Source organism: Lagenorhynchus albirostris, chromosome 7 (assembly GCF_949774975.1).
Source record: "Lagenorhynchus albirostris chromosome 7, mLagAlb1.1, whole genome shotgun sequence".
Taxonomy (NCBI): domain Eukaryota; kingdom Metazoa; phylum Chordata; class Mammalia; order Artiodactyla; family Delphinidae; genus Lagenorhynchus; species Lagenorhynchus albirostris.
In genome coordinates, this window is record NC_083101.1 from 81,251,693 (window position 1) to 81,274,482 (window position 22,790).

At 53.9% G+C, this 22,790-nt stretch overlaps 3 protein-coding genes across 21 annotated transcripts; 2 read left to right on the plus strand and 1 right to left on the minus strand.

The window, feature by feature from the left end:
* Nucleotides 1-4,785: 4,785 nt before the first annotated feature.
* GALT (galactose-1-phosphate uridylyltransferase) lies at nucleotides 4,786-8,153 on the plus strand. 7 transcript variants are annotated; one of them, XM_060153538.1, is made up of 11 exons: nucleotides 4,786-4,940; nucleotides 5,240-5,409; nucleotides 5,666-5,741; nucleotides 5,832-5,880; nucleotides 6,005-6,134; nucleotides 6,286-6,342; nucleotides 6,496-6,618; nucleotides 6,903-7,035; nucleotides 7,138-7,221; nucleotides 7,542-7,696; nucleotides 7,964-8,153. In XM_060153538.1, exons 1-11 carry the CDS (start codon nucleotides 4,916-4,918, stop codon nucleotides 8,042-8,044), a joined length of 1,083 nt encoding a protein of 360 aa, XP_060009521.1. In that variant the 5' UTR covers nucleotides 4,786-4,915; the 3' UTR covers nucleotides 8,045-8,153. The 7 variants fall into 7 exon arrangements, with proteins under 7 accessions (XP_060009521.1, XP_060009522.1, XP_060009527.1 ...); XM_060153544.1 differs by having other exon boundaries at nucleotides 4,791-4,813; XM_060153542.1 differs by having other exon boundaries at nucleotides 4,805-5,135.
* Nucleotides 8,154-9,367: 1,214 nt separating this feature from the next.
* Nucleotides 9,368-19,043, plus strand: IL11RA (interleukin 11 receptor subunit alpha). 13 transcript variants are annotated; one of them, XR_009541633.1, is made up of 14 exons: nucleotides 9,600-9,824; nucleotides 12,251-12,382; nucleotides 12,883-12,982; nucleotides 14,012-14,181; nucleotides 14,319-14,433; nucleotides 14,584-14,616; nucleotides 14,702-14,868; nucleotides 16,036-16,199; nucleotides 17,005-17,146; nucleotides 17,492-17,611; nucleotides 17,730-17,826; nucleotides 18,080-18,162; nucleotides 18,364-18,505; nucleotides 18,627-19,043. XR_009541633.1 is itself a non-coding variant. In XM_060155280.1 (13 exons), exons 1-13 carry the CDS (start codon nucleotides 9,659-9,661, stop codon nucleotides 18,641-18,643), a joined length of 1,506 nt encoding a protein of 501 aa, XP_060011263.1. In that variant the 5' UTR covers nucleotides 9,611-9,658; the 3' UTR covers nucleotides 18,644-19,043. The 13 variants fall into 13 exon arrangements, 12 of the variants coding, with proteins under 12 accessions (XP_060011274.1, XP_060011263.1, XP_060011273.1 ...); XM_060155280.1 differs by lacking the exon at nucleotides 18,364-18,505 and having other exon boundaries at nucleotides 9,611-9,824; XM_060155281.1 differs by lacking the exons at nucleotides 12,251-12,382; nucleotides 18,364-18,505 and adding an exon at nucleotides 13,271-13,331 and having other exon boundaries at nucleotides 9,701-9,802.
* Nucleotides 19,044-19,155: 112 nt separating this feature from the next.
* On the minus strand, nucleotides 19,156-19,841 carry CCL27 (C-C motif chemokine ligand 27). The gene is given in 4 exon segments (XM_060153216.1): nucleotides 19,156-19,202; nucleotides 19,205-19,302; nucleotides 19,496-19,631; nucleotides 19,772-19,841. Coding segments are annotated over 4 exon segments (351 nt in total).
* Nucleotides 19,842-22,790: the final 2,949 nt, after the last annotated feature.

Sequence of the window (22,790 nt, forward strand, 5' to 3'; positions counted from 1 at the left end):
TGGTACTAAGCCACTGAGTTTGGAGGTTGTTTGTTACAGCAGCTAAGATTATTTACGCCGACTACTACAGGGCAAAAAACATGTTATAGTGTACTGTGCGGGTAAGAGTAGAGGCTGGGAAGATGAACTAATTTTTGAGAAATTTGACCAAGAAGGGAATGATAAAAAAGGGATTATTTAGGGCTTCCCTGGTGGCGCAGTTGAGAGTCCGCCTGCCGATGCAGGGGACACGGGTTCATGCCCCGGTCCGGGAAGATCCCACATGCCGTGGAGCAGCTGGGCCCACGAGCCATGGCCGCTGAGCCTGCGCGTCCGGAGCCTGTGCTCCGCAACGGGAGAGGCCACAGCGGTGAGAGGCCCGCTTAACGCAAAAAAAAAAAAAAAAAGGGATTATTTAGAGGAAAATGCAGGATTGAGGGAACATGATTTTGTATTGGCTCTGGCTTCTGTGACACTCCTGAGTTGACCATTCTTTAAGAACCCTGCGTAGCAGGGACTAGCAAATCTGGTCTCTGCCCCCTTGTTTCAGACAGAGTCCTCTGGGACTGTCTAGGTCGGCAGCTCCCCTACCTGGTCTTTCAGAAATCTTCTCCAGCACACACTTTTATTTTTGTTTAGTTTTATTTATTTATTTTGTACTGTTTTGTATTTTTCTTTTTTAAAAAATATCTTTATTAGAGTATAATTGCTTTACAATGTTGTGTTAGTTTCTGTTGTACAACAAAGTGAATCAGCTATAAGTATACATATATCCCCATATCCCCTCCCTCTTGAACCTCCCTCCCATCCTCCCTATCCCACCCCTCTAGGTCGTCACAAAACATTGAGCTGATCTCCCTGTGCTATGCAGCAGCTTCCCACTAGCTATCCATTTTACATTTGGTAGTGTATATATGTGAGTGCTACTCTCTCACTTCATCTCAGCTTCCCCGTCCTGCCCTGTGTCCTCAAGTCCATTCTCTACAACTGTGTCTTTATTCTTGTCCTGCCTCTAGCCTCTTCAGAAAGCTTTTTTTTTTTAGATTCCATATATATGTGTTAGCATACGATATTTGTTTTTCTCTTTCTGACTTACACTCTGTATGACAGACTCAAGGTCCATCCACCTCACTAAAAATAACTCAATTTTGTTTCTTTTTATCGCTCAGTAATATTCCATTATATATATGTGCCACATCTTCTTTATCCATTCATCTGTCGATGGACATTTAGGTTGCTTCCATGTCCTGGCAATTGTAAATAGTGCTGCAGTGAACATAGTGGTACATGTATCTTTTTGAATTATGGTTTTCTCAGGGTATATGCCCAGTAGTGGGATTGCTGGGTCATATGGTAGTTCTATTTTTAGTTTTTTAAGGAGCCTCCATACTGTTCTCCATAGTGGCTGTATCAATTTACATTCCCACCAGCAGTGCAGGAGGGTTCCCTTTTCTCCACATCCTCTCCAGTGTTTATTGTTTGTAGATTTTTTGATGATGGCCGTTCTGACTGGTGTGAGGAGATACCTCATTGTGGTTTTGATTTGCATTTCTCCAATGATTAGTGATGTAGAGAATCTTTTCGTGTGTTTGTTGGCAATCTATATGTCTTCTTTGGAGAAATGTCTATTTAGGTCTTCTGCCCATTTTTGGATTGGGTTGTTTGTTTTTTTGATATTTAGCTGCATGAGCTGCTTGTATATTTTGGAGATTAATCCTTTGTCAGCTGCTTTGTTTGCAACTACTTTCTCCCATTCTGACGGTTGTCTTTTGGTCTTGTTTATGGTTTCCTTTGCTGTGCAAAAGCTTTTAAGTTTCATTAGGTCCCACTTGTTTATTTTTGATTTTATTTCCATTATTCTAGGAGGTGGGTCAAAAAAGATCTTGCTGTGATTTATGTCAAAGAGTGTTCTGCCTATGTTTTCCTCTAAGAGTTTTATAGTGTCTGGCCTTACATTTAGGTCTTTAATCCATTCTGAGTTTATTTTTGTGTATGGTGTTAGGGAGTGTTCTAATTTCATTATTTTACGTGTAGCTGTCCAGTTTTCCCAGCTCCACTTATTGAAGAGGTGTCTTTTCTCCATTGTATATTCTTGCCTCCTTTGTCAAAGATAAGGACACACCGTTTTAAAAAAGAGAAAGGCGGGCTTCCCTGGTGGCGCAGTGGTTGAGAGTCCGCTTGCCGATGCAGGTGACACGGGTTCGTGCCCCGGTCCGGGAGGATCCCACATGCCGCGGAGCGGCTGGGACCGTGAGCCATGGCCTCTGAGCCCGCGCGTCCAGAGCCTGTGCTCCGCAACGGGAGAGGCCACAACAGTGAGAGGCCCGGGTACCGCAAAAAAAAAAAAAATAAATAAAAAAGAGAGAGAAAGGCTAATTATTAGAGAAATGCAAATCAAAACCACAGTGAGGTATCACCTCACACCAGTCATACCGGCTATCATCAAAAAATCTACAAACAGTAAATGCTAGAGATGGTGTGGAGAAAAGGGAACCCTCCTGCACTGTTGGTGGGAATGTAAATTGATACAGCCACTATGGAGGACAGTATGGAGGCTCCTTAAAAAACTAAAAATAGAACTACCACATGACCCAGCAATCCCACTACTGGGCATATACCCTGAGAAAACCATAATTCAAAAAGAGACATGTACCACTATGTTCATTGCAGCACTACTTACAATTGCAAGGACATGGAAGCAAGCTAAATGTCCATCAACAGATGAATGGATAAAGAAGATGTGGTACATATATATTTACTCAGCCATAAAAAAGAATGAGGGGCTTCCCTGGTGGCACCATGGTTGAGAGTCCGCCTGCCGATGCAGGGGACACGGGTTCGTGCCCCGGTCCGGGAAGATCCCACATGCTGCGGAGCAGCTGGGCCCATAAGCCATGGACGCTGAGCCTGTGCGTCCGGAGCCTGTGCTCTGCGACGGGAGAGGCCACAACAGTGAGAGGCCTGCGTACCGCAAAAAAAAAAAAAAAAAAAAAAAAAAAAAAAAAAAAAGAATGCCATTTGCGGCAATATGGATGGACCTAGAGATTATCATACTAAGTGAAGTAAGCACATAATGCTGGGACTTCCCTGGCGGTCCAGTGGTTAAGACTCCACGCTCCCAATGCAGGGGGCGCAGGTTGGAAGCCTGGTCGGGGGATTAGGATCCCACACACCGCATAACGTGGCCAAAAAAGAAAAAAGAAAAGAAAAAAAAAAGCATTTACAAAAGTAAATAAGCAAATAGTTAAAAAAAAAAAAGCTGATAATGCTTCCTGTTTTTCTCCATCTTGAATTCCCCTCAGGGCGCACCACCGTTGTGGGGGCAGCTGCAGCGCTGATGCTATAGCAAAATTTGTTGTTTACTGAAATAGCAAGGCAACATTCCCTTTCCACAAAAAGTGTATCTTTTATCCCCCTTACATCCCTATTACACGCGCAGCCAGTGGGACATGTAAAACTCTGGTTTCTTAGCTCCCTGCTCCCTGCCCTCTACCTAGTGGCCTCTTTAGATTCCAGTCTGAGGCCCCTGGGCAGAGATAAGGTAAATGACCTATGACCCAGTTTTTACATCTGAGCTCAGCAAAACACCTGGCTTGTCCTGGCCTGGTTTGGGGGAAGGGCCCTCACTGCTACTTCCCAGCTCCTAGCTCACTAGGTTTCTATCTTAAGGCTCACTGAGGGAGTTTCCTGGTGGCCTAGTGGTTAGGATTCTGGGTTCTCACTGCTATGACACAGGTTCAATCCCTGGTCGGGGAACTGAGATCCTGCACACGGCATGGCCAAAAAGCAAACAAACAAAAACTCACTGAAGTCTCAGAGGCATTTCAAAGTATCAGGAAGAGCTTGGAAACTTGGGTTGAAATCTCAGCTTGGCCACTTATCCTCTGGGTGATCTTGAGGCCTCGGTTCTCCACTGTGAAATGGGGAGGAGGTTCAGACAATATTTAGATGGCTCTATAAAATGTCAGGGGAGGAATTAATTTGAAGTTTATCCTAGTGTTAGCCAACTGGTTTGTTCCAAGGAAAAGTTGGAGAAGGGACAGGGGTGTGCAAAGGAAACACCTCTGACCCCACCCAGATGGTGGTTGGAGCTACTGATAGTCCTGTCCTCCCCACATTTTCAGATTTCTTATAGCCCTCTTACCCTGACCACTTCTTGTGCTTTGTGTGTGTGTGGGTATATGAGAGAGAGAGAGAATATGATTACTTAGCCCTTTTTTCCCAAACCCGTTTCTGCTGCCTGGTGGGGCTAGGGCATGGTTACGGTGAGGTACCCACTCCTCCAGATAGTACCTGAAGCCAAGGTTTAGCTGGAGCAAATCAAGCCCCACGGCCCCTCACTCCCACTTCCTTGCCTTTCCTCTGCCAGAGCCACCAAGCAGGTGAGTGAGGTGACTGTGGATCCAGAGTTATACCCTGACTTACCCTAGAATGTAAGCTCTGGGAGGGCTGAGTCTATGCCTGACTCGTGCACACAGGGACATCCCTTTGTGCCATGTGGAGCCTAGGGGCCTGGCACGTGGTGGTAGATAGTAAATATTTGCTGAATGACCAAATGAATGACTTTAAGAAAGCAAATAACTCTTGTAAGCATCCTGGAGCCGAGGGATCTGTGGTAAGCAGCTTTCACAGAGGTTCTTCCAGGGTAGTTAGTGGCTTTGGCCCTAGATAGAGTGGGATCATCAAAGTCGCCCCCTGTAGCTGTAGGCAGTCCTGAACTCCGCCCCCAGGTGCCCGGGCCGGCCCTCAGACAGTCACGTGCTTGCGGCTGTCCAATCAGCGAGGGCGGGGTGAGGGCGGGGCGGAGCCGGGCCGACTAGGCGGTGGGGGCGAGGTGAGCAGGTAGAAGTTACCGAAGGTATCTCCACCCGGAGGCCTCCTGGCGTGCAGGGGAGCGTGTCCTGAGCGGCGCTGGCAGGCGTCGGAGGCGGACGCCATGGCCACAACCTTCCGGGCGAGCGGTAACCGCAGGGCGGCCGGGACTCGCTGGGAAGCAAAGCTGAGCCCTCCCCTTCCTTAGGAAGTTGTCGTCCCTGCCCGCAGGTCGGCGCGCCCACCCGTCCAGGCACGCGCGGCGAAGGGACACGCCGGTGTTGGGGCTGCAGACTGATTGGCGCTGGGAACGCCCAAGCTCTGGCCTTTAGCTCCTGAGTAGGGTGGGGACAACAGGGTGCATCCGAGCTTGGGCCTGCTGGTGGGTAAGACCCAGGGGAGAAAGGGGCATAGGGCTTTGTGACTGATCTTGACAGTTTGCCTCCAGAGCATCAGCATATCCGCTACAACCCGCTACAAGATGAGTGGGTGCTGGTGTCAGCGCACCGCATGAAGCGGCCCTGGCAGGGGCAGGTAGAACCCCCGCTTCTGACGACAGTACCCCGCCATGACCCCCACAACCCTCTGTGTCCGGGGGCCACACGGGCCAATGGAGAGGTAAGTCTTTAGATCCTACATCTGCAGGCTGGGCCTGGGGGGAGTAGTTCCCCATCCACTGCCCTTAGAGCTTCCCTTCACCCTACAGGGGAGTGGACCCGAGCCCTTCGCCCCACAGGGGAGTGGACCTCTGAGTCATATCCCACCAAGTCTTTTTGACCTCAGAGTGGCCTTCTTCCCGCCTTGTAGCCTTGAAGCCCATCAGATGACTGGTGGTATGGGCCAGCAAATGCTTCTAGCCCATCCTTGTCTGTAGGTGAATCCCCACTATGAAGGCACCTTCCTGTTTGACAATGACTTCCCAGCTCTGCAGCCTGATGCCCCTAGTCCAGGTAAGTTGGATCTAGCTGCTGTTGGGGAGAAAAGAGGCTGGACCTTGTTGGGGGACTTCTGTTGCAGAGAGTGATACCCCTTTATCTTAGGACCCAGTGATCACCCCCTTTTCCAAGCAGAGGCTGCTCGAGGAGTTTGGTAACTATGAATTTCCACTCTTACACCCTTCAACCCGAGGCCTGGACTGAGCGCTGGGGTTGGGCCCTGCCCCCAGCTCAACGAGCCCTGTATCTCTGTCATCTCTCCCTCCTTTACCACCTAGTAAGGTTATGTGCTTCCACCCCTGGTCGGATGTGACACTGCCACTCATGTCAGTCCCTGAGATCCGAGCTGTCGTTGATGCATGGGCCTCAGTCACAGAGGAGCTGGGTGCCCAGTACCCTTGGGTGCAGGTCTGTGAGGTCGCCCCCTCCCCTAGATGGGCAGGGAGGGGGTGGTGCAGTTTGGTTTTGGGAAGTGGCATTTTTATTTCCACAGGTTGTGTTTCGGAGGGGTTGACTTGCTGTCCTTTTGGCTATAAAGCTCCCTACCCCTACTTCATAGATCTTTGAAAACAAAGGAGCCATGATGGGCTGTTCCAACCCCCATCCCCACTGCCAGGTATGTGTGTCAGGGGCTTCAGTGGATATCTGGACTGAGTCCAAGACAGTGTGGGGTGGGGAACTGGAGTAAGGGAAAACAGAGGAAGTATGCTAGTGATGTGGAGGCTTGGAGGTGAGGGATACTGTCTGCTCTTCTCCTCCCCCTTGACAGGTGTGGGCCAGCAGTTTCCTGCCAGATGTTGCCCAGCGTGAGGAGCGATCTCAGCGGGCCTATCAGAGTCAGCACGGAGAGCCCCTGCTAATGGAGTACGGCCGCCAAGAGCTGCTCAGGAAGGTGGGAGAAAGCTGGATCTTGTGTCCCCAGGAAGCCCGTAACCTCACCCCAAACAGGAGAGGTGTATGAAGGAGGAGGGTAGAAGGGAAGTAGCAGAGAGACTTGCTAGGAGGACATAGCAGTAAGCTAAAGGAAAGGTGATGATGGCTTAGACTAGGGTGGTAGTGGTGGAGTGGTGAGAAACCATCGGTTTCTGGGTACGTCTTCTCTTCTCCTTCCCTTGCCTATTTGCTGACCCCCCTCACACCCACCTTGATGACCTCATCTCCATTTGGTCGGCCTAGGACCGTCTGGTCCTAACCAGTGAGCACTGGTTAGTGCTGGTCCCCTTCTGGGCAGTGTGGCCCTTCCAGACACTACTGCTGCCCCGTCGGCATGTGCGGCGGCTGCCTGAGCTGACTCCGGCTGAGCGTGACGGTGAGTCTCCCAGGTGGGACCCTGGGGCCAGGCTTTGGATGGGGATGGTTCTGGTGGGGCCAGCATCTGGGCCCCAGACTGAGAGTCAGGCTCTGATTCCAGATCTAGCCTCCATCATGAAGAAGCTCTTGACCAAGTATGACAACCTATTTGAGACATCCTTTCCCTACTCCATGGGCTGGCACGGTGAGGCTTTTTGAGTACCCATATCTAACCCCAACACCATTTCTGGGCTCCTGGGTCCCAGCTTAGTGGACTGCAACTCCCAGCAGGCCTTGGAACACTTGCTGGGGAAGTGTTCAGGGCAGGGATGCTGGGACTGAGAGTGGAGAAGTGAACGTGGTGAAACTATGTCTCCCAGTGGGCTTTCCAATGCCTTGTCTCCTCTCTGGCAGGGAATGCTGGAAGATGTAGTTTTCAGGTACCTGCTATGGTCTGGGGGTAAGAGCTAGGCTGAAGAACTAAGAAAGTACCCTTCCCAACTATCTCTGCCTTCTTCCCACCAGGGGCTCCTATCGGATCAGAGGCTGGAGCCAACTGGGACCACTGGCAGCTACATGCTCATTATTATCCTCCACTCCTGCGCTCTGCCACAGTCCGGAAATTCATGGTTGGCTATGAAATGCTTGCCCAGGCCCAGAGGGACCTCACCCCTGAGCAGGTGTGGACTTGGAGCACCCTGGGTCCTTGGGTCCCCTTTTCCCTCCTATTTCCTCAAGGGATCCCAACAATCATGACCCTGAGAATCCCCACGACCTGGGTATTTCTAGGGACTCAGGAGCTGACTCCTTCATCCTCTGGCTATTCCAGTGGTCCTTCTCACCAGCCTCCCCACCCTGCGTGCTCTCCCCCAGTGTCTAGCGTCTCCTAGCACTCACCATTCTGGGCAGCCCTTACCCTCTCTGATTATCCCCTTTCCCCCTTCCAGGCTGCAGAGAGACTAAGGGCGCTTCCTGAGGTTCATTACCGCCTGGGGCAGAAGGACAGGGAGACAGCAGCCATCGCCTGACCACACTGACCACAGGGCCTTCTGCCTGAGGGAACTAGGGCCTAGGGTTTGGGCAGATGTGGGATCAATAAAACTGCTTCTCAAACTTTAATCACATATTCTAACACCAGAGGAGTGTGAACTCTGATCCTTGGGGGTCTGGGGTTAAAGGCCGAAGGCGTAGCTCCAGCCACAACTTTTCTTTGCCAACAGATGTGCAAAAACTTAAGGGCACAACCTCCCCACCTCTTTGCCCCAAATCTCTGAACAAAATTAATACTCAGTGTCATGTCTGGCTTTTACTCCTAGAGTAACAAAGGCATCCCAGTTTAAAATGGTTTTAGAAACCTTTGCTCTTGTCTTTGGCTGAGGCTTTGGGAAGGCCAGAGTCCCCTTTACTACCATCCCTAGGGTGTCAGCTCACCAAGCTTGGGACTGAAGGTTTGGTCGGAGTGGGTGAGCAGGATCCTTGTCCCATTGGTCAGTGGCTAGACCCTAGGCTCCTGGCCAGAACCCTGGCTTTGTGAGTGGCTGCAGCTTGGCTCTGCTCCAGCCCACAGAGGCTGAAGGGGCGGGTAGGGAACGTGTACGTGGCTTTGTGTCCTTGGTCTCTCCAGACTCCCACGTGCAGCGTGTATGCACGGGCTCTGTACACCTCTGTTGCCCCTGTGCCCCAATCATTGCACAGGGCAGAAGACAGCTCTGGCAGGGAAGGGGTGCCAGAGTTAGGAGCCTCAGGGCCATGGTAGGAGGGGATGGTTTTTGGAGTGACCCTGGGTCTACCCCCTCCCCTCTGGAGCTATTTCCCTGGCAAGACTGTAACTGTGGGAATAACAAGTCATACAACCCAGGAGACATGATGCCACCTAGGGTCCTCCAAACTTTTAGGTGAGGACAGGAGCTTGTGAGTAATGCAGGAATGGCCAGAACACTTTTTGTCTCCATTCTTCTCAAGGGAATTGAGTCTCTGGGAGGGGAAATCACACAAGGCTGGACAGTGATGATCTGACCCAGGAGAACCTTGGCTGCCTGCATTCCGATCCAGGATTCTTTCTTCCTAGAGACCCTGGAGGGGAAGGGTCAACTTGGAGTGTTACCCTGGTTTGGAAGAAGCTCAGACAAATGTACACATTTCCCTTGAGCCCCCATTGGCTGGGGAGTGGAACCCTGGATGGGAGACATACATAGCTACACACACACACAAACACACATACCTGATCCTACACCTTTTATTTGCCTGCATTTTGGAATCACCTGGGGAGTTTTAAACAGTACTGATTTAATTGGAGTGTGGCTTGAGAGTTTTAAAACCACAGTGTCCAGCGACGTTTGAGACCCACTGCCTTACAACCAGTCCACCTCCTTATCTGGAGTCAGGGGCACCTTCAGCTTCTCTGGTCACCTGCCCAGTAGCTCCTAAGCCACTGAACTTGAGGCTTTGTTTGAGGACAGCTGGGGGGTGGACGGGGCGGGGCCTGAGAGCTCTGGTCCTGCTGTCGCAGGAGGAGAGGCTTTCAGGCCAGAACCCAGGAACCCGGCTCTAGACTCGGTCCCCGGCAGCCTCCTCAGTCCCGGACGGGACAGGAAGTGTCCGGCAGAGGTGGGTGTGGGGATGATTGGCAGTTGGAGGCTCCAATGGGTCGAGCCCCCCCTATTTCACCCCTCTCCTTCCATTGGTGCCTGGGCGGAGCCGCCCCACGGCGTGCCCCAGGGCGGCAGGGAGTAGAGGCCGGGGCAGAGGGTGAGGACGGAGGGCGCTGGCGGCGGCGGCCGCAGAAGGTGAGGCCTGATGGGGCCGCGGGTGAGCTCGAGGGAGCCTTGCCAGGAGAGGGCGGGGCCTGGGGGTGTGGGATTTGAAGGGCCCGGAGTGACTGACGGAATGTCAGTGCGTGCGTGCGTGTGTGTGTGTGTGTGTGTGTGTGTGTGTGTGTGTGAGAGAGAGAGAGAGAGAGAGAGAGAGAGAGACTGCAAGGCTGTGTGTGACGCTGTCAGTGTGCGAAACTTCGCAAGTGTCGCTTGGTGAAACTGTCAGCTAGTGTGACTGCGGGTGTCGCTGTGCTGAGGCTGAGTCTGCATGTGGCTGTGCCTGTGTGGGATTATGTGTGTGTGTCAGTGTGCAGTTTGCGGGCAGAGACCGGGTCGTGCGTTTGTGTGTGTGTGAGAGGGCCTGTGACCACATCAGGGAATGTGTTTTGGGAAGGTCTCTGCGGAGTTTGAGACTGTGTCTGACAGCGTGAGAGTGGATGGCTGGGTTTGCGTGTGCCAGTGTGTGACTTCAGCATGGCAGAGGAGGAATGAGACTTGCACTCGGCGTGTGTCCTGTGTCCTGTGAGACTGAGGAGAAGTGGAGCTGGGTTTGCATTTGGGGGACCCACTTCAGTAGCCAATGGGACTGACCTTTCTACTTGGTGGCCAGGGTAAGCAGACCATCCCCAGCACACTTGGCTCTCCCTCCTTCTTTTAGTGCTTGAGAATCCTTGTCACTGGTCCAGTGCTCCTTATTTTCTGTCTCCCTGTCTGACTCAGTTTCCTTATATTTCTTTTTCTCTCTCTACTACTGTCTTCCTAGAGCTAGTGCTCTGTGTGTCTTCACACTTTCGTCTCCCCAGGAATCTCTGTGTATCTGCTTTTTAGTCCTGCCTCTCATGTTCTCTGCATCTGTCTCTCTCTCTGTGGCCCTGTGCCTGACTCCCCTGTTCACCTTTGTCTCTTTGGCTACGTGGGGGCCTAAAATGGTGATGAGATGGGGGATCTGCCGTGCTAAGAGCTCCCTGGAAGAGGGGGCTTACACTATGATGAGGAGTTGCTTTTAGAGAGTGTTGTGACCCCCCCATCCCAGGGCGGAGTGCTAAGTGTGTGTGTTTGGCTGTGCAAGGAAGAGGGAGATGTGTGTCTGTGTGTGTGTCTGGGTATGTGTAAATGTTTAAGTGTCTGAGCCTGGGTGAGGATGTCTGAGTGTATCGGTGTAACTGTGAGTGGCTGTGTCTGAGAGTGTGTGTCTGAGGGTAAGTGTGGGTCTTGTGTATCTGGCACCAAGGGACCAAAGGCATTTCCTGGTGCTGGGGCCTGAAGAGTAGGGGGGAGGTGAGAAATGGCTGGAACGTCCAGGGGAGGGGGAAACTGGACTCTTTGGCTTTTCTTTATATCCCCCAACATGGGGCCCTCTTCCCCTTAAAATACAGACAGCTGTGCCCTAAGGAAATATTTGCTGGGGGGTGAAAAGAGTGGGAGCACGAGTATGTGTCTGCTTTTTGATTTGACTGTGTCCGCGCGTGTTCAAGGGCGTATCTTTGTTGACTGTGCCTGGGGAGTCCACGCGTGAATGTGCCTGTGTTCTGCTGTGTGAAAACACAGGAACCTCTTGCTGACAGGGACACAGCAGCTCTCCTTTCCCTCTTGCTGTGCCTGGCTGTGCCTGGCTCTGTCTGTGGCTTCCTTTCCAGACTCGGGGGAGGCCTCTTCCCTTCCCAGGGCCTTGGGTGGGAGGGGGTGGGAGAGTAGGAGGGAGGAGAAAGGAGAGAGGAGGGGGCCTGGCTAGGGGAGGCCGAGCTCCATGGCCCAGAGGGGCGGGGGCAGGGAAGGGGAAGGAGGGGATGATTCTGGGGTCCCAGAACTGAGTAGAGCTGAGACGGGTGCTGTAGCTGGTGGGAGGAAGTCCTGGAGGCCATGGACAGTCAACCACTGGAATCATCGAGGTAGGGCAGGGCTGAGCAGGGTAAATGCGGCCGGGGGGCCGGGGTGAGCCACTAGACACACTCAGACAGACACACAGACACGCGGAGGTCGCTGCTCAGCTCCACCTGGGAGGGATTTGGGCTCTCCCTCTTCTGGAGCCCTCGCCCAGGGCCCTTTGCCCATCTGCGCCTTCTCCCACCCCCCCTTCCCTCTTCCCCACTGCGTTCCTCATCCTGCTTTCTCCCATCCAGGATTCCCTCTCTCCTAGCACCTCCATCCCCCGTACACACGTGGTTGGTTACCTTTTTGGCCTCTCTGAGATCCTGCTGCCCCAGCCCAGCCCTCACCTCGTTGAGCTCTCACTGCCTCCCAGTCCTGATCTCTGAGCATCTCTTTGTCCTGTGGCCTCCACCCCAGCCTCCTGTTCCTGCAGCCTCCCAGCTTCTCTCAGCCTCCTCTCCTGTCCCGCCACCCTGTCTCCATCTTCTGGCTCCTCGCCCACCCCCAGCCTCTGGCAGCAGTCAGGGCATCTGGATCTGCTTAACTCCGCAGCCTCAGCCTGCACCCTAGCCCCATCCGGCCTCACAGGCTCAAGACCAGCAAGATTCCAGAGTCAGGCCCAGATGAGCGGCGCAGAGCAAGGAGCCAGGCCCAGGCGAGAAGAGGCTTGGCAGCCAGAGCAGGGCTAGGCCTCATGGCAGGGGTACAGGGTGGGCTCAGACCCACCATGACAGTCCCACCCCAGGGTGATGAGGGCTGCCTCAGGTCAGTCAGAGGCAACGACTATCCCTGGGCCAGGTGGGATGGACACGGAATTCCCAACAGCTGGATTGGAGGAGTTAATGGGAGTGACTGAGCCGGTGCCAACACTTGGTGCCAAGGGTGGTGCAGGGGGCGGTGCTGGCACAGTCTGTCGCCTCCAGCTTTTGTTCTGGGCCCTAAGCCCACGACTGAGAAGGGGGGGTGTGAGGGTGTGTGTGCGTGCGTGTGTGTACTCAACACACAGCGCTGGGCGTGTGGTGGAAAGGGGACCTTACATCAGAGCCCCCAGTGATGTCTGATGTCCTTACCCCACTGGGCACCTGGTTTCCTCCTAGAAAGCCTCAGTCTGGAAGAGGGGGAGGCAGACTTTAGCCTCCCATCTTGGGCATGGGGGATCGCTGACCTTGCCTCTCTCCCCACAGATGAGCAGCAGCTGCTCAGGGCTGAGCAGGGTCCTGGTGGCCGTGGCTACAGCCCTGGTGTCTGCCTCCTGTCCCTGCCCCCAGGCCTGGGGCCCCCCAGGTGAGAAAAACTCTGCTCTATGGCCCAACTCTGACTTGTGACTTGCCACCATCACTGTGGCCCCTCTCATGCCTAACCTGTCATCCTCCCAACCCCTGAAATCCAGTCTGGCAACATCTCTCTACCCTGCTCTCTGACCTCTGTCTCCAGATTATAACATGATGTTTTGACCCCATGACCCCACTCAGGTCTTAAAAGTCCACCCCTTATCCTGTCACTGTCACAAAGTGTGGGGTGGGGTGGGAGAGAGGGAAAGGAAGAGCCTCTGCTCAGAAGTGCCTTCAACAGGGGTCCAGTATGGGCAGCCTGGCAGGGCCATGACGCTGTGTTGCCCTGGAGTGACTGCTGGGTAAGTGCTCCACCAGCCTGCTGGGCTGACAGGACCCTTTCACGACCCATTTCTTGACCTTGCCCAGTCCTCACACCCCTCCCATCCTTGCCCCTGTATCTGTAATCCTCACCTCTTTGTCTGTCTTAACCCTCAAACCATCCTTATTCAACAGAACATTCAACCAACATGTATTGAGCACCTGCTAAGTGCCTGGTCTATTCTAGGCCCTGGGATGCAGCAGTGCACAAGCCAGGCAAGATGCCAGGTAGTAATACCTGCAGGGCAGAAAATCAAAAGAGAGTGAGGTGGAAGAGGGTAACTGAGTGACCACTTTTTATTGGTAATAAGGGAAGGCCTCTCGGAGGAGGTGACATTGAAGCTGATTTCTGAAGGTTGGGGTATAAGCGAGCATTCCTGACAGAGAGAACAGCTAGTGCAAAGCCCTGAGGTGGGAGTGAGCTCCGCACCCTTGAACCAAAAGAGGCACAACCTGACTGGAGTGCAGTGGGGGAGGGGGAGACAGGAAGGTGATGAAGAAGGAAAGGAAGGCAAGGGCTAGATCACCAGGGGCTTTGTAAGCCAGCAAAAGGAGTTTGAGCTTTACTGCAAGCACTGAGAAGCCAATGGAGAGCTGTGACATGGTCGGACTCATAGTTTAAATCTTCCCTCCATCTGTCATCATCTCATCTCACCCCCAGGGCCCCGGTGTCCTGGTTTCGGGACGGGGAGACAAGGCTGCTCCAGGGACCTGACTCTGATCTAGGGCACGAACTGGTCCTGGCCCGGGCAGAAAGCACTGACGAGGGCACCTATGTCTGCCGGACCCTGGATGGTGCACTTGGGGGCATGGTGACCCTGCAGCTGGGCTGTGAGTTGGGGAGGGAGTGTTGGCGGTAGCAGTGATGAGACATGGGGCTCCTGGGGGAATCCAGGCCCTGAGTAAGCCCTCTGGGATGGGTAGGGGCTGGGAACTTATCGGTCTCCAGCTGCACCGTCTGCCTCTAGACCCCCCAGTCCGCCCTGTTGTCTCCTGCCAAGCAGCTGACTATGAGAACTTCTCCTGCACTTGGAGTCCCAGCCAGGTTAGCGGTTTACCCACCCGCTACCTCACCTCCTACAGGTGTGTGCATGATCGGTGTGTATACCTATATGTTTGGGTGTTTAGCAAAACGTGGGTATGGGAGGTAGGTAAGGAGGTCCTAAGGAAGGCCTGAGAGAGAAGGAGGACCCTCCTTTCCTTCCTGACCTCGGATGGCCTCCTCCCTGCCAGGAAGAAGACGGTACCAGGAGCCGATGGCCAAAGGTAGGACATGAGGGGGAAGCTGGGGGCTCTAGCTGGGTACCACAGTGAGCATTTCCAAAGCTCAAGACCACATCCTCTCTCCTAGGATGAGTCCATCCACAGGGCCCTGGCCATGCCCACAGGACCCCCCAGGGGCTGCCCGCTGTGTGGTCCATGGGGCAGAGTTCTGGAGCCAGTACCGGATCAATGTGACTGAAGTGAACCCCCTGGGGGCCAGCACACGCCTGCTGGATGTGAGCTTGCAGAGCATCTGTGAGTACCCACTCCTAGAGCTCTCCCTAAATCCCTACCACAGAGACCCCAAACGGACCCCAGAGTACAGGTACCCCCCAAATTCAGAACTCTCCTCCCCTGAGCTCCCACATAGCTCCCTCCCAACATAGACCCATTTCGGCACACAGATGGCCCCCATGGAGACTAAGAACCCAGGGAGATCAGAGCCCAAGAGGCAGGCTTACATCAGCTTCTAGAGACTGCTGCCACTACCCCCTTCCCTACTAGTCCTTCCTGGCTGCCTAGCCCCAGTGCTGCCTCTCTGCTTCTAGGCCTTGTGCTGAAGGCACTTCTATCTCATGTCCTCCCTGCCCAGTGGAAGCCCTTGCTGGCCTCTCCTTCCTCTTGATCTGTGTGTGGAAGGGGGTCACCAAAGCGCTGGCTGGAATTTGGGCCAACTCATCTTCCTTGGATGGAAAGCAGAATCACTCTTTTTTTAAAAAATTTATTTATTTTATTTATTGATTTTTGGCTGCATTGGGTCTTCGTTGCTGCACGCGGGCTTTCTCTAGTTGTGGCGAGCGGGGGCTACTCTTCCATTGCGGTGTGTGGGCTTCTCATTGCGGTGGCTTCTCTTGTAGCGGAGCATGGGCTCTAGGCGCGTGGGCTTCAGTAGTTGTGGCACGCGGGCTTTCTCTATTTGTGGCGAGCAGGGGCTACTCTTCCATTGCAGTGCGTGGGCTTCTCATTGTGGTGGCTTCTCTTGTAGTGGAGCATGGGCTCTAGGCGCGCGGGCTCAGTAGTTAATGGCTCGTGGGCTCTAGAGCGCAGGCTCAGTAGTTGTGGCACACAGGCTTAGTTGCTCCGTGGCATGTGGGATCTTCCCAGACGAGGGCTCGAACCCATGTCCCCTGCACTGGCAGGTGGATTCTTAACCACTGAGCCACGAGGGAAGTCCCAGAATCACTCTTTAACTCACTCAACAAACATTTCAAAAATCCGTCCTCAGATCTTAGCTTACTTTATAATAGGGATGACAGATAGGCCCTGTGCCTAATGGATGATCAAGCTTAAGATTTCCCCAACCTCCTTGGAAGTGCCTCCCCTCAGGGACCTTTAGGCACACACCCATCTTCCCTTGGGAGGTGGTGGGGAAGGGATGAGCACCTGTCTTGTGCCCTGAATTTGTGTCTCCACTACCCCCAGTGCGCCCTGACCCACCCCAGGGGCTGCGGGTAGAGTCGGTACCTGGCTATCCTCGCCGCCTGCGTGCCAGCTGGACGTACCCTGCCTCCTGGCCCCGCCAGCCCCACTTCCTGCTCAAGTTCCGGCTGCAGTACCGTCCAGCACAGCATCCAGCCTGGTCCATGGTGAGGCCCTTGGAGTGCGTCCCAGTCTGGGGCTGTGGGTCCTGTCTCTAGTTTCATGTTCCTGGGTGTTCTGCGTGACCAGATCTGGCAGGTAACTGACGCCCCGTGGCCTTCCCCTACAGCGTATTCTCCATGGGCCAGGCCTTGTGCTGGGTGCTGGGGTTGTAGCAGAGCCTGAGGGACCGAGCCTCTGCCCTGCAGGGCTGTAACTGATCTCAGCCCATCTGTGGGAAGACAGCAGTGATTTTTTAAAAATAACTTTTCTAGGAAAAGGAGTGCCTTTCAGCCAGAGGCGCAGCCGCATACAAACACTCATATACTCAGATGTGGATAGAGGTGAAGTCCCACATCTGGAGATGGCAAAGATTGGCCAGCATCAGGCCTGGGGAGCCGCTGCCTCAGACAATAACCAATATTTATTGAACACCATCTGTCTGCCAGGCACTGTGCTACACATTTTACATGTATTATCTCATTTAGGTGTATTCACCTCTATTTTACAAATGAACAAACTGAGGCACAGAGAGAGGTCCAAGGTCACTCGGTAAGTGGTACAGTAAAGATTTGAACCCAGGCAGTCTGAAGTCACAGCCTGTATACAAAACCACTGTGCACTTTTGTCTTCTGAACACTAGGTGTAGGCCTGACACCACCAGCCACCCTACGTGAGGCCCAGACGGCTGCATCAGGCTGACAAGGACAGGACTGGGAGGAAGGGGTGCTCTTTGCAGACTGGCTCTGGGGGGCAGATAGGCTGAGTGCTTATAACCTGGATAACGTGCCGACGAACCATCTGCACTGACAGGTGGAACCGGCTGGATTGGAGGAGGTGATCACGGACGCTGTGGCTGGGCTGCCCCATGCCGTGCGGGTCAGTGCCCGGGACTTTCTGGACGCAGGCACCTGGAGCGCCTGGAGCCCCGAGGCCTGGGGTACTCCGAGCACCGGTGAGAGACAGAGCCTAGGGAAAGGGCAGAGGCCCCGCTGCCCAGCATCTATTGGTGGAACTGCAGGCGCTACGGGGCAGCGTGGCAATTGCGGCCCCAGGCTTCACCTGTAGCTGCCTGCAGCCCCGCCCTAGCTTAAACCCTGCCCCAGATTAAACCCCGCCCCTCAGCCTCCGCCCTTCAGCCTCCACCCCTGCTTACATCCCCAGAAGCTGGCTCTACCCTTTCAAGCTCCGCCTCCGAGGCGCCCCTGTGTCCAACCCTGGCCCTGGCCTCGCCTGGCGGGCCCTGACCTCCGCCCCGACCCCGCGTGGATAGTTCTCCTCAGGTCTCGTCTCCCTCCAGGACCCCTACCGAAGGAGATACCAGCTGGGGGCCAGCAACACGCGCAGCCAGAGGAAGAACCTCAGGCGGTTAGCCCTGCTCCCCCAAGACCGTCCCTCCTACCGGACCCGCGGCCACTTGGTGAGCTTGGGCAGATGGGCAAAGGTGGTAGAGGATGGGAAAGCCCCAGAGAGAAGAGGGCACCGAGTTTGGTCTGGCAGGCTTGCTCTCACAGCTGGCACGTGACCCTCCCCCTCAGACCACAGAGACGCCCTGGAGCAGGTGGCTATGCTGGCATCTTTGGGAATATTCTCTTTCCTGGGACTGGTGGCTGGGGCCCTGGCACTGGGGCTCTGGTAAGTGACTGCCATTGGCCTCTCATCCTCTGATCCCACACAAGGGCTCTGACACCCATAGACCACACCCGTTCCCACCCCTCATGACTTTGCACTGAACGTGTCTGATTCTGGAACCATTCCTCCTCCTTCTCCCACCCCCAACTTCATGATTCTCACCCTTTCCTCTCTTGACCCTTTACTAACAAACCTTTTTGGAAGAGACTGAGACGCCCCACATTGTCAGGGAGACAGCTTCCTTTTTGTGCTCCAGGCTGAGGTTGAGACCACGTGAGAAGGATGGACCCCAAAAGTCTGGGTTCTTGGCCCCGATGATTCCGGTGGACAAGCTTCCAGGTGAGTATGACCTCTGGGAGGTTTGGACTTGGAGATGTGTGCCCTCATTTTGAGGGTCTGGATTAAGAGCCAGGTGCCTTAGTCATAAGGGTTTTGGGAATCAGAGTTGGGGCTCCTCATTCTTGTAACTTCTGGACTCAGGGATGGGCCTTTCGTTCTTGAGTCCCGGGCTCAGAGTTGGGTCTCTTCTGTCTCTTGCAGGATACTGGGGCTCCTAGATGGATTCCCTCCTCATTTTCAGGGTATTAGGCTCAGAGCTGGATCCCCTGCCTTATTCTTGACGTGCCTGGGCCCAGAGCTAGGTCCACTCCCTCATCTTCAGGGTATTGGGGCTTACACAGAGGTGGGCTCCCCTATTCATTTTTGGAGTGTTGGGCTCAGAGCTGGGTCTCCTCCCTCATTCTCTGGGAATCTGGGACAAGATCCAGTCCTACTATCTCCCTTGATTTTCCTCCTTCTTCTAGGAGTCCCAAACCTGTAGAGGATCTTGGAAGGCTTCAGCTGATTCCACCTATAACTCTGTCTTGCTGGTGTGGATGGACAGACAGGTGGAACCCAGGCAGGACAGTAGATCCCCACGGAGTGGGGTTCTCAGCTGGAAATTCTGTTTGGAGCTCATTTCTATGAGACTCTGTGTTCCCAACTTGCCAGCTGAAAGGTGCCTGGACCTCTGGCTTCATCTCAGAGTTGGCAGTCCACCTGAGGAATGTGTGTAGATGTGTATGTCTGTGTCCATGTGTGTCCACGTGTATGTGAGGCAGGGAACATGTGTTCTCTGCATGTATGTATATAGGTACCTGGGGAGTGTGTGTGGGTCCTTGGCTCTCGGCCTTGCCCCTGGCGGGGGTTGTGAAGGTGTGAATAAAGAGAATGAGGAGGTTCTTCTGTTTATTGACATGTCTCACAGCTCCGGATTCGGGACTCACAGGAGAATACACAGAACTTGGAGATCACAGTCAGAGACTACTGGGCGATGCTGCTTTATTATTTTGGCTACTGGGGGCCCCGGCCCATTTTCCCTATCATCTCCAAACTCAGTTGGGCAGAGTCCCCTGGAGCCTCTTCCCTTGGCAGTCAAATCACAGAGTCAGGCTGCGGTTCTGGGGGTGGATGCAGATGCTGCGTCGAGACAGGTGAAACCTGGGAAAGGAAAGGTCCAAAGCCATGGTCGTAGCTTGGAGATGAGGGTAAGGCCCAGGGGTTAGAGGCAAAGGCCAGATGAAAACCTGAGTTGGCATCAGAATTAGCAATTGGGGCGGGGTTGAGATCAGCATCAGGGGTTGGGACTGAGGTCAGAGTCAGGGGTCAAATCAGGGGCAGAGTCAAAGCTCACACGAAGGCCTGGAGGTGACAGTCCCCATCAGCTTCCTGAAATTCCACTCGGATGACCTTCCTCGGTAGTTTGCTTGAGAGTGGCTGTCAGTAGAACTGAGTACAGCATGATGTAGTGCTGGGTGCCAGTGGCAATGCTAGGGGACAACAGGACCGTGTGTTCGGAGGGCTTCTGACCCTAAGCTCCATCGGATAGCTGGAGGCTGGGCTTCCTGGGCCCCTTTCCCTCCATCCCATTCACCCAGACCCCTGGCCTTCTAGACCCCCAAACACTCACCTCCTCCAGGGTCTGGGCTTAGGAGCAACAGTAGCAGCAGGAGGCTGCTGGTGGGTGAGGGCCCCTTCATGATGCTCAGCCTGGATACTTCCTTCTTTCTCTGCCTCCTTCCCTACCTTTTATCTGGGTGCCTTTTACCTGGGGCACCAGGTGAGTCAGCGGCAGGTGAAGATGTATTGCTCATCCTGTGACACTCCTGGGCCCTAATTACCAGAGACCCCTGTGCCACAGACCCCCTCCTCTTTTAGGACAGTAATTTCCCATGGGCTCCTAAATCCTGGGCAGAGAAGCTGGGGAGGGGATTGTGCACATGGGGACTGATGGTACAGTAACTGAGTAAGGGCGGCCAAGGATCCACAGTGGCATCCAATGATGGACATTAACACTCACATACTCATAGTTACACATTCACAGTCACACCTCAGTCACTCGATCAACCTCACATGGTCAGACAACCCCGGATGGAATCATACAGTCCCAGTTATACTCAAAGTTCCACTCCCACACGGTTGTGTTTTCACAATCGTCCAACCACACGGTCACACTAGCACACCCAAATTCTGATGGGGGAGTTGTGGGTGGGCTGCGAGCAGATGGCAGGCCAGCACCAACTTGCCTTCATTTCCCCCTGCCCGCTTCCTGCCCTAGCCTGCTTGTCTTATTAGGAAAAATTGATGGGAATGGCTCCCTAAAGCAGGCCCTTCTGACTGAGGAGGAGTCTTGCCTGGGCCGGTCACATTCAGACTGCGAAGCTGGGAGAAGGCCCTTTTTGGTGGTAATGGGTTGCCTTGGGGATACTGAGGTGTGGGTTGCTTTCCCCAGGAAGATGAGATAGGGAGGAAGGATGGGGTGGATATGGAGGGCAGGTGAGGGAAGATAAAAGTTCTTTGGTGCCAGGTTGCTGCTGTCCAACAGGTAAGAGACCCAAGAAATCTTACGTTCCTGTTTTTGCCTAGTCCTGTCCCAGACATGCCAGCCTCTTACCAGCAGGGACCTGGGGTTTCCAGCCCCTGGCTTATTGAGACATAAGATTCAAGAGCTCAGTTACCTCTCCTTTGTTCTATTCAAATGCCAGTTTCTCTCTATTGTGGGCCTGGAAGAAACCCCCCCTCCCCAACCCCTACACCCTCTGCATCCCATCCTCTTGCTAAAGCCCCGACCTCCCTTTACCTTCCTGTCCCTTCTTTTTAAATCCCATATCCAGCCCTCACCCCCTCTTCCCCTAGCCACCCCCCTCCCCACCCAATGCAAAACTATTCCTTATCTTCCTCCTCCTGTCCTTTCCAGGAAGCTGGGGACAGCCTAGGGTGGGGGCAAGCTGCTAAGTTTAGTGCCCCTGGCACCCTGAAGAATTTCCCACTCCTGGTCTGGAGATTTGAACCCTCCTGTCCTGCTCTATATTTTAAACATAAACTGATCATCACCCAGTAATCCAGCCCTTATCTGGTTGTTGCAGGGGTACCTTCTACAACCTTCTGCTCTGTCACCAGCTACCCTCTATGGGGCAGGCCTACTCTTGGGATGGGGACTCACACCTCCCTGGGCATCTTTCTGCTGCAGGGCGGCTGCAACAATCAGGAGCGACCCTAAGCTCGGAGAGTAGGGACTAATCCCCCTCCCAGGCTGAACGACTCGAGCTTCTCCCGCTCCTTTCCAGGGTAAGGCTTGGGGGCTCCTTCCCTGGAGCTTGTCTTGTGGATACTCAGGAAATCTGAGTATCCTGAGGGATTCTGAGGTGTAGGCCCAGGGCTGGACAGGGTACTCTTTTGTCAGGGTTCTCAATGTAGACATTGTGAGGAAATGCCTCAAGAGCCTGGGTCCATTCTTGAAGGTGGCCACAACCCAGAGGTCACTCATCTTGAATTTCTAGTACCAGAGGCCTTAGGGTCTCTCACCCACCCTCCAGTCTGGACTTGTACCCCAGAGCTCGGGTGCACCCACTGAGGCACCATCATCTTGTCACAAATCTTCAGCTGGCTGGCTGTCACACACTTTGGAGTCTTTTCTGGACCAGTCAATCCAGAGGCCTGGGAAGGAAGAAACAAATTCTTCCGGGTATGCACCCATCTCTCCCCTTTGGCTTCTCCAAAGATAGGGCCAAGTCTCTTTTTTTTTTTTTTTGAGGTACGCGGGCCTCTCACTGTTGTGGCCTCTCCCGTGGCGGTGCACAGGCTCCGGACGTGCAGGCTCAGCGGCCATGGATCACGGGCCCAGCCGCTCTGCGGCATGTGGGATCTTCCTGGACCGGGGCATGAACCCGTGTCCCCTGCATCGGCAGGCAGACAGACTCTCAACCACTGCGCCACCAGGGAAGCCCGGGCCAAGTCTTTTTCCCAGCTACAACCTGCTATGGCAGGGTCAGCACGAGGCTGGAAGTTAGCTCTGACCCCACCCACAAACTGGGCAGTCCCTTTAACTTAATTCTGTGGTGCCCTCCCTGGTGCTGGGGCCAGTCCCTAACTGAAAGCAGACCCACTAGGAGTCCCTGACCCTTCATCACTTCAGGAACTAGTGGGTTTCAGCCCAACTCGGTGACAAGACAGAAAGGAAAGGTAGGGAGCAGTGGCCCTTGGGTTCTCCTAGGGAGGTTACACTTCGGGGGGCTGATGCCAAGTATCTATGTACCTTTGTTTTTTATTTTTGGCTGCGCTGTGCGGCATGCGGGATCTTAATTCCCCAACCAGGGATCGAACCCTTCCCCCCTGAAGTGGGAGCATGGAGTCTTATCCACTGGACCATCAGGGAAGTCCCTGATGCCAAGTATCTTTAAACTTGGGATCCAACTGGAGGAGCCAGAAGCTGGGGTGTTAACTGTAGGAAAGACCTCCAACAGTTCTAAGTCATTCCCCTATGGCAGGCCGAGGGTAGCAGCTTCTAGGAATCTTTCCCTCCTCTCACAGCCTACTTCCTACAACTATGGGCTTAAAATATTTTAGATCCACTCCCAGGAGAAGATTCTTCAGGCACCTGGCAAAGTCCTGTCTAGGAGGAAGGTGGAAGCAGAGAGCTGGGATTGTGA

Coding starts and splice junctions, on each gene's coding strand:
- GALT (XM_060153538.1), top strand. CDS start 4,916: ATGGCCACAACCTTCCGGGCGAGCG. Junction 4,941..5,239: donor CACAACCTTCCGGGCGAGCG/GTAACCGCAGGG, acceptor GTTTGCCTCCAG/AGCATCAGCATATCCGCTAC. Junction 5,410..5,665: donor CCACACGGGCCAATGGAGAG/GTAAGTCTTTAG, acceptor CCTTGTCTGTAG/GTGAATCCCCACTATGAAGG.
- IL11RA (XM_060155280.1), top strand. CDS start 9,659: ATGGGTCGAGCCCCCCCTATTTCACCCCTCTCCTTCCATTGGTGCCTG. Junction 14,617..14,701: donor CCAGGAGCCGATGGCCAAAG/GTAGGACATGAG, acceptor CCTCTCTCCTAG/GATGAGTCCATCCACAGGGC. Junction 17,612..17,729: donor ACCGGACCCGCGGCCACTTG/GTGAGCTTGGGC, acceptor CCTCCCCCTCAG/ACCACAGAGACGCCCTGGAG.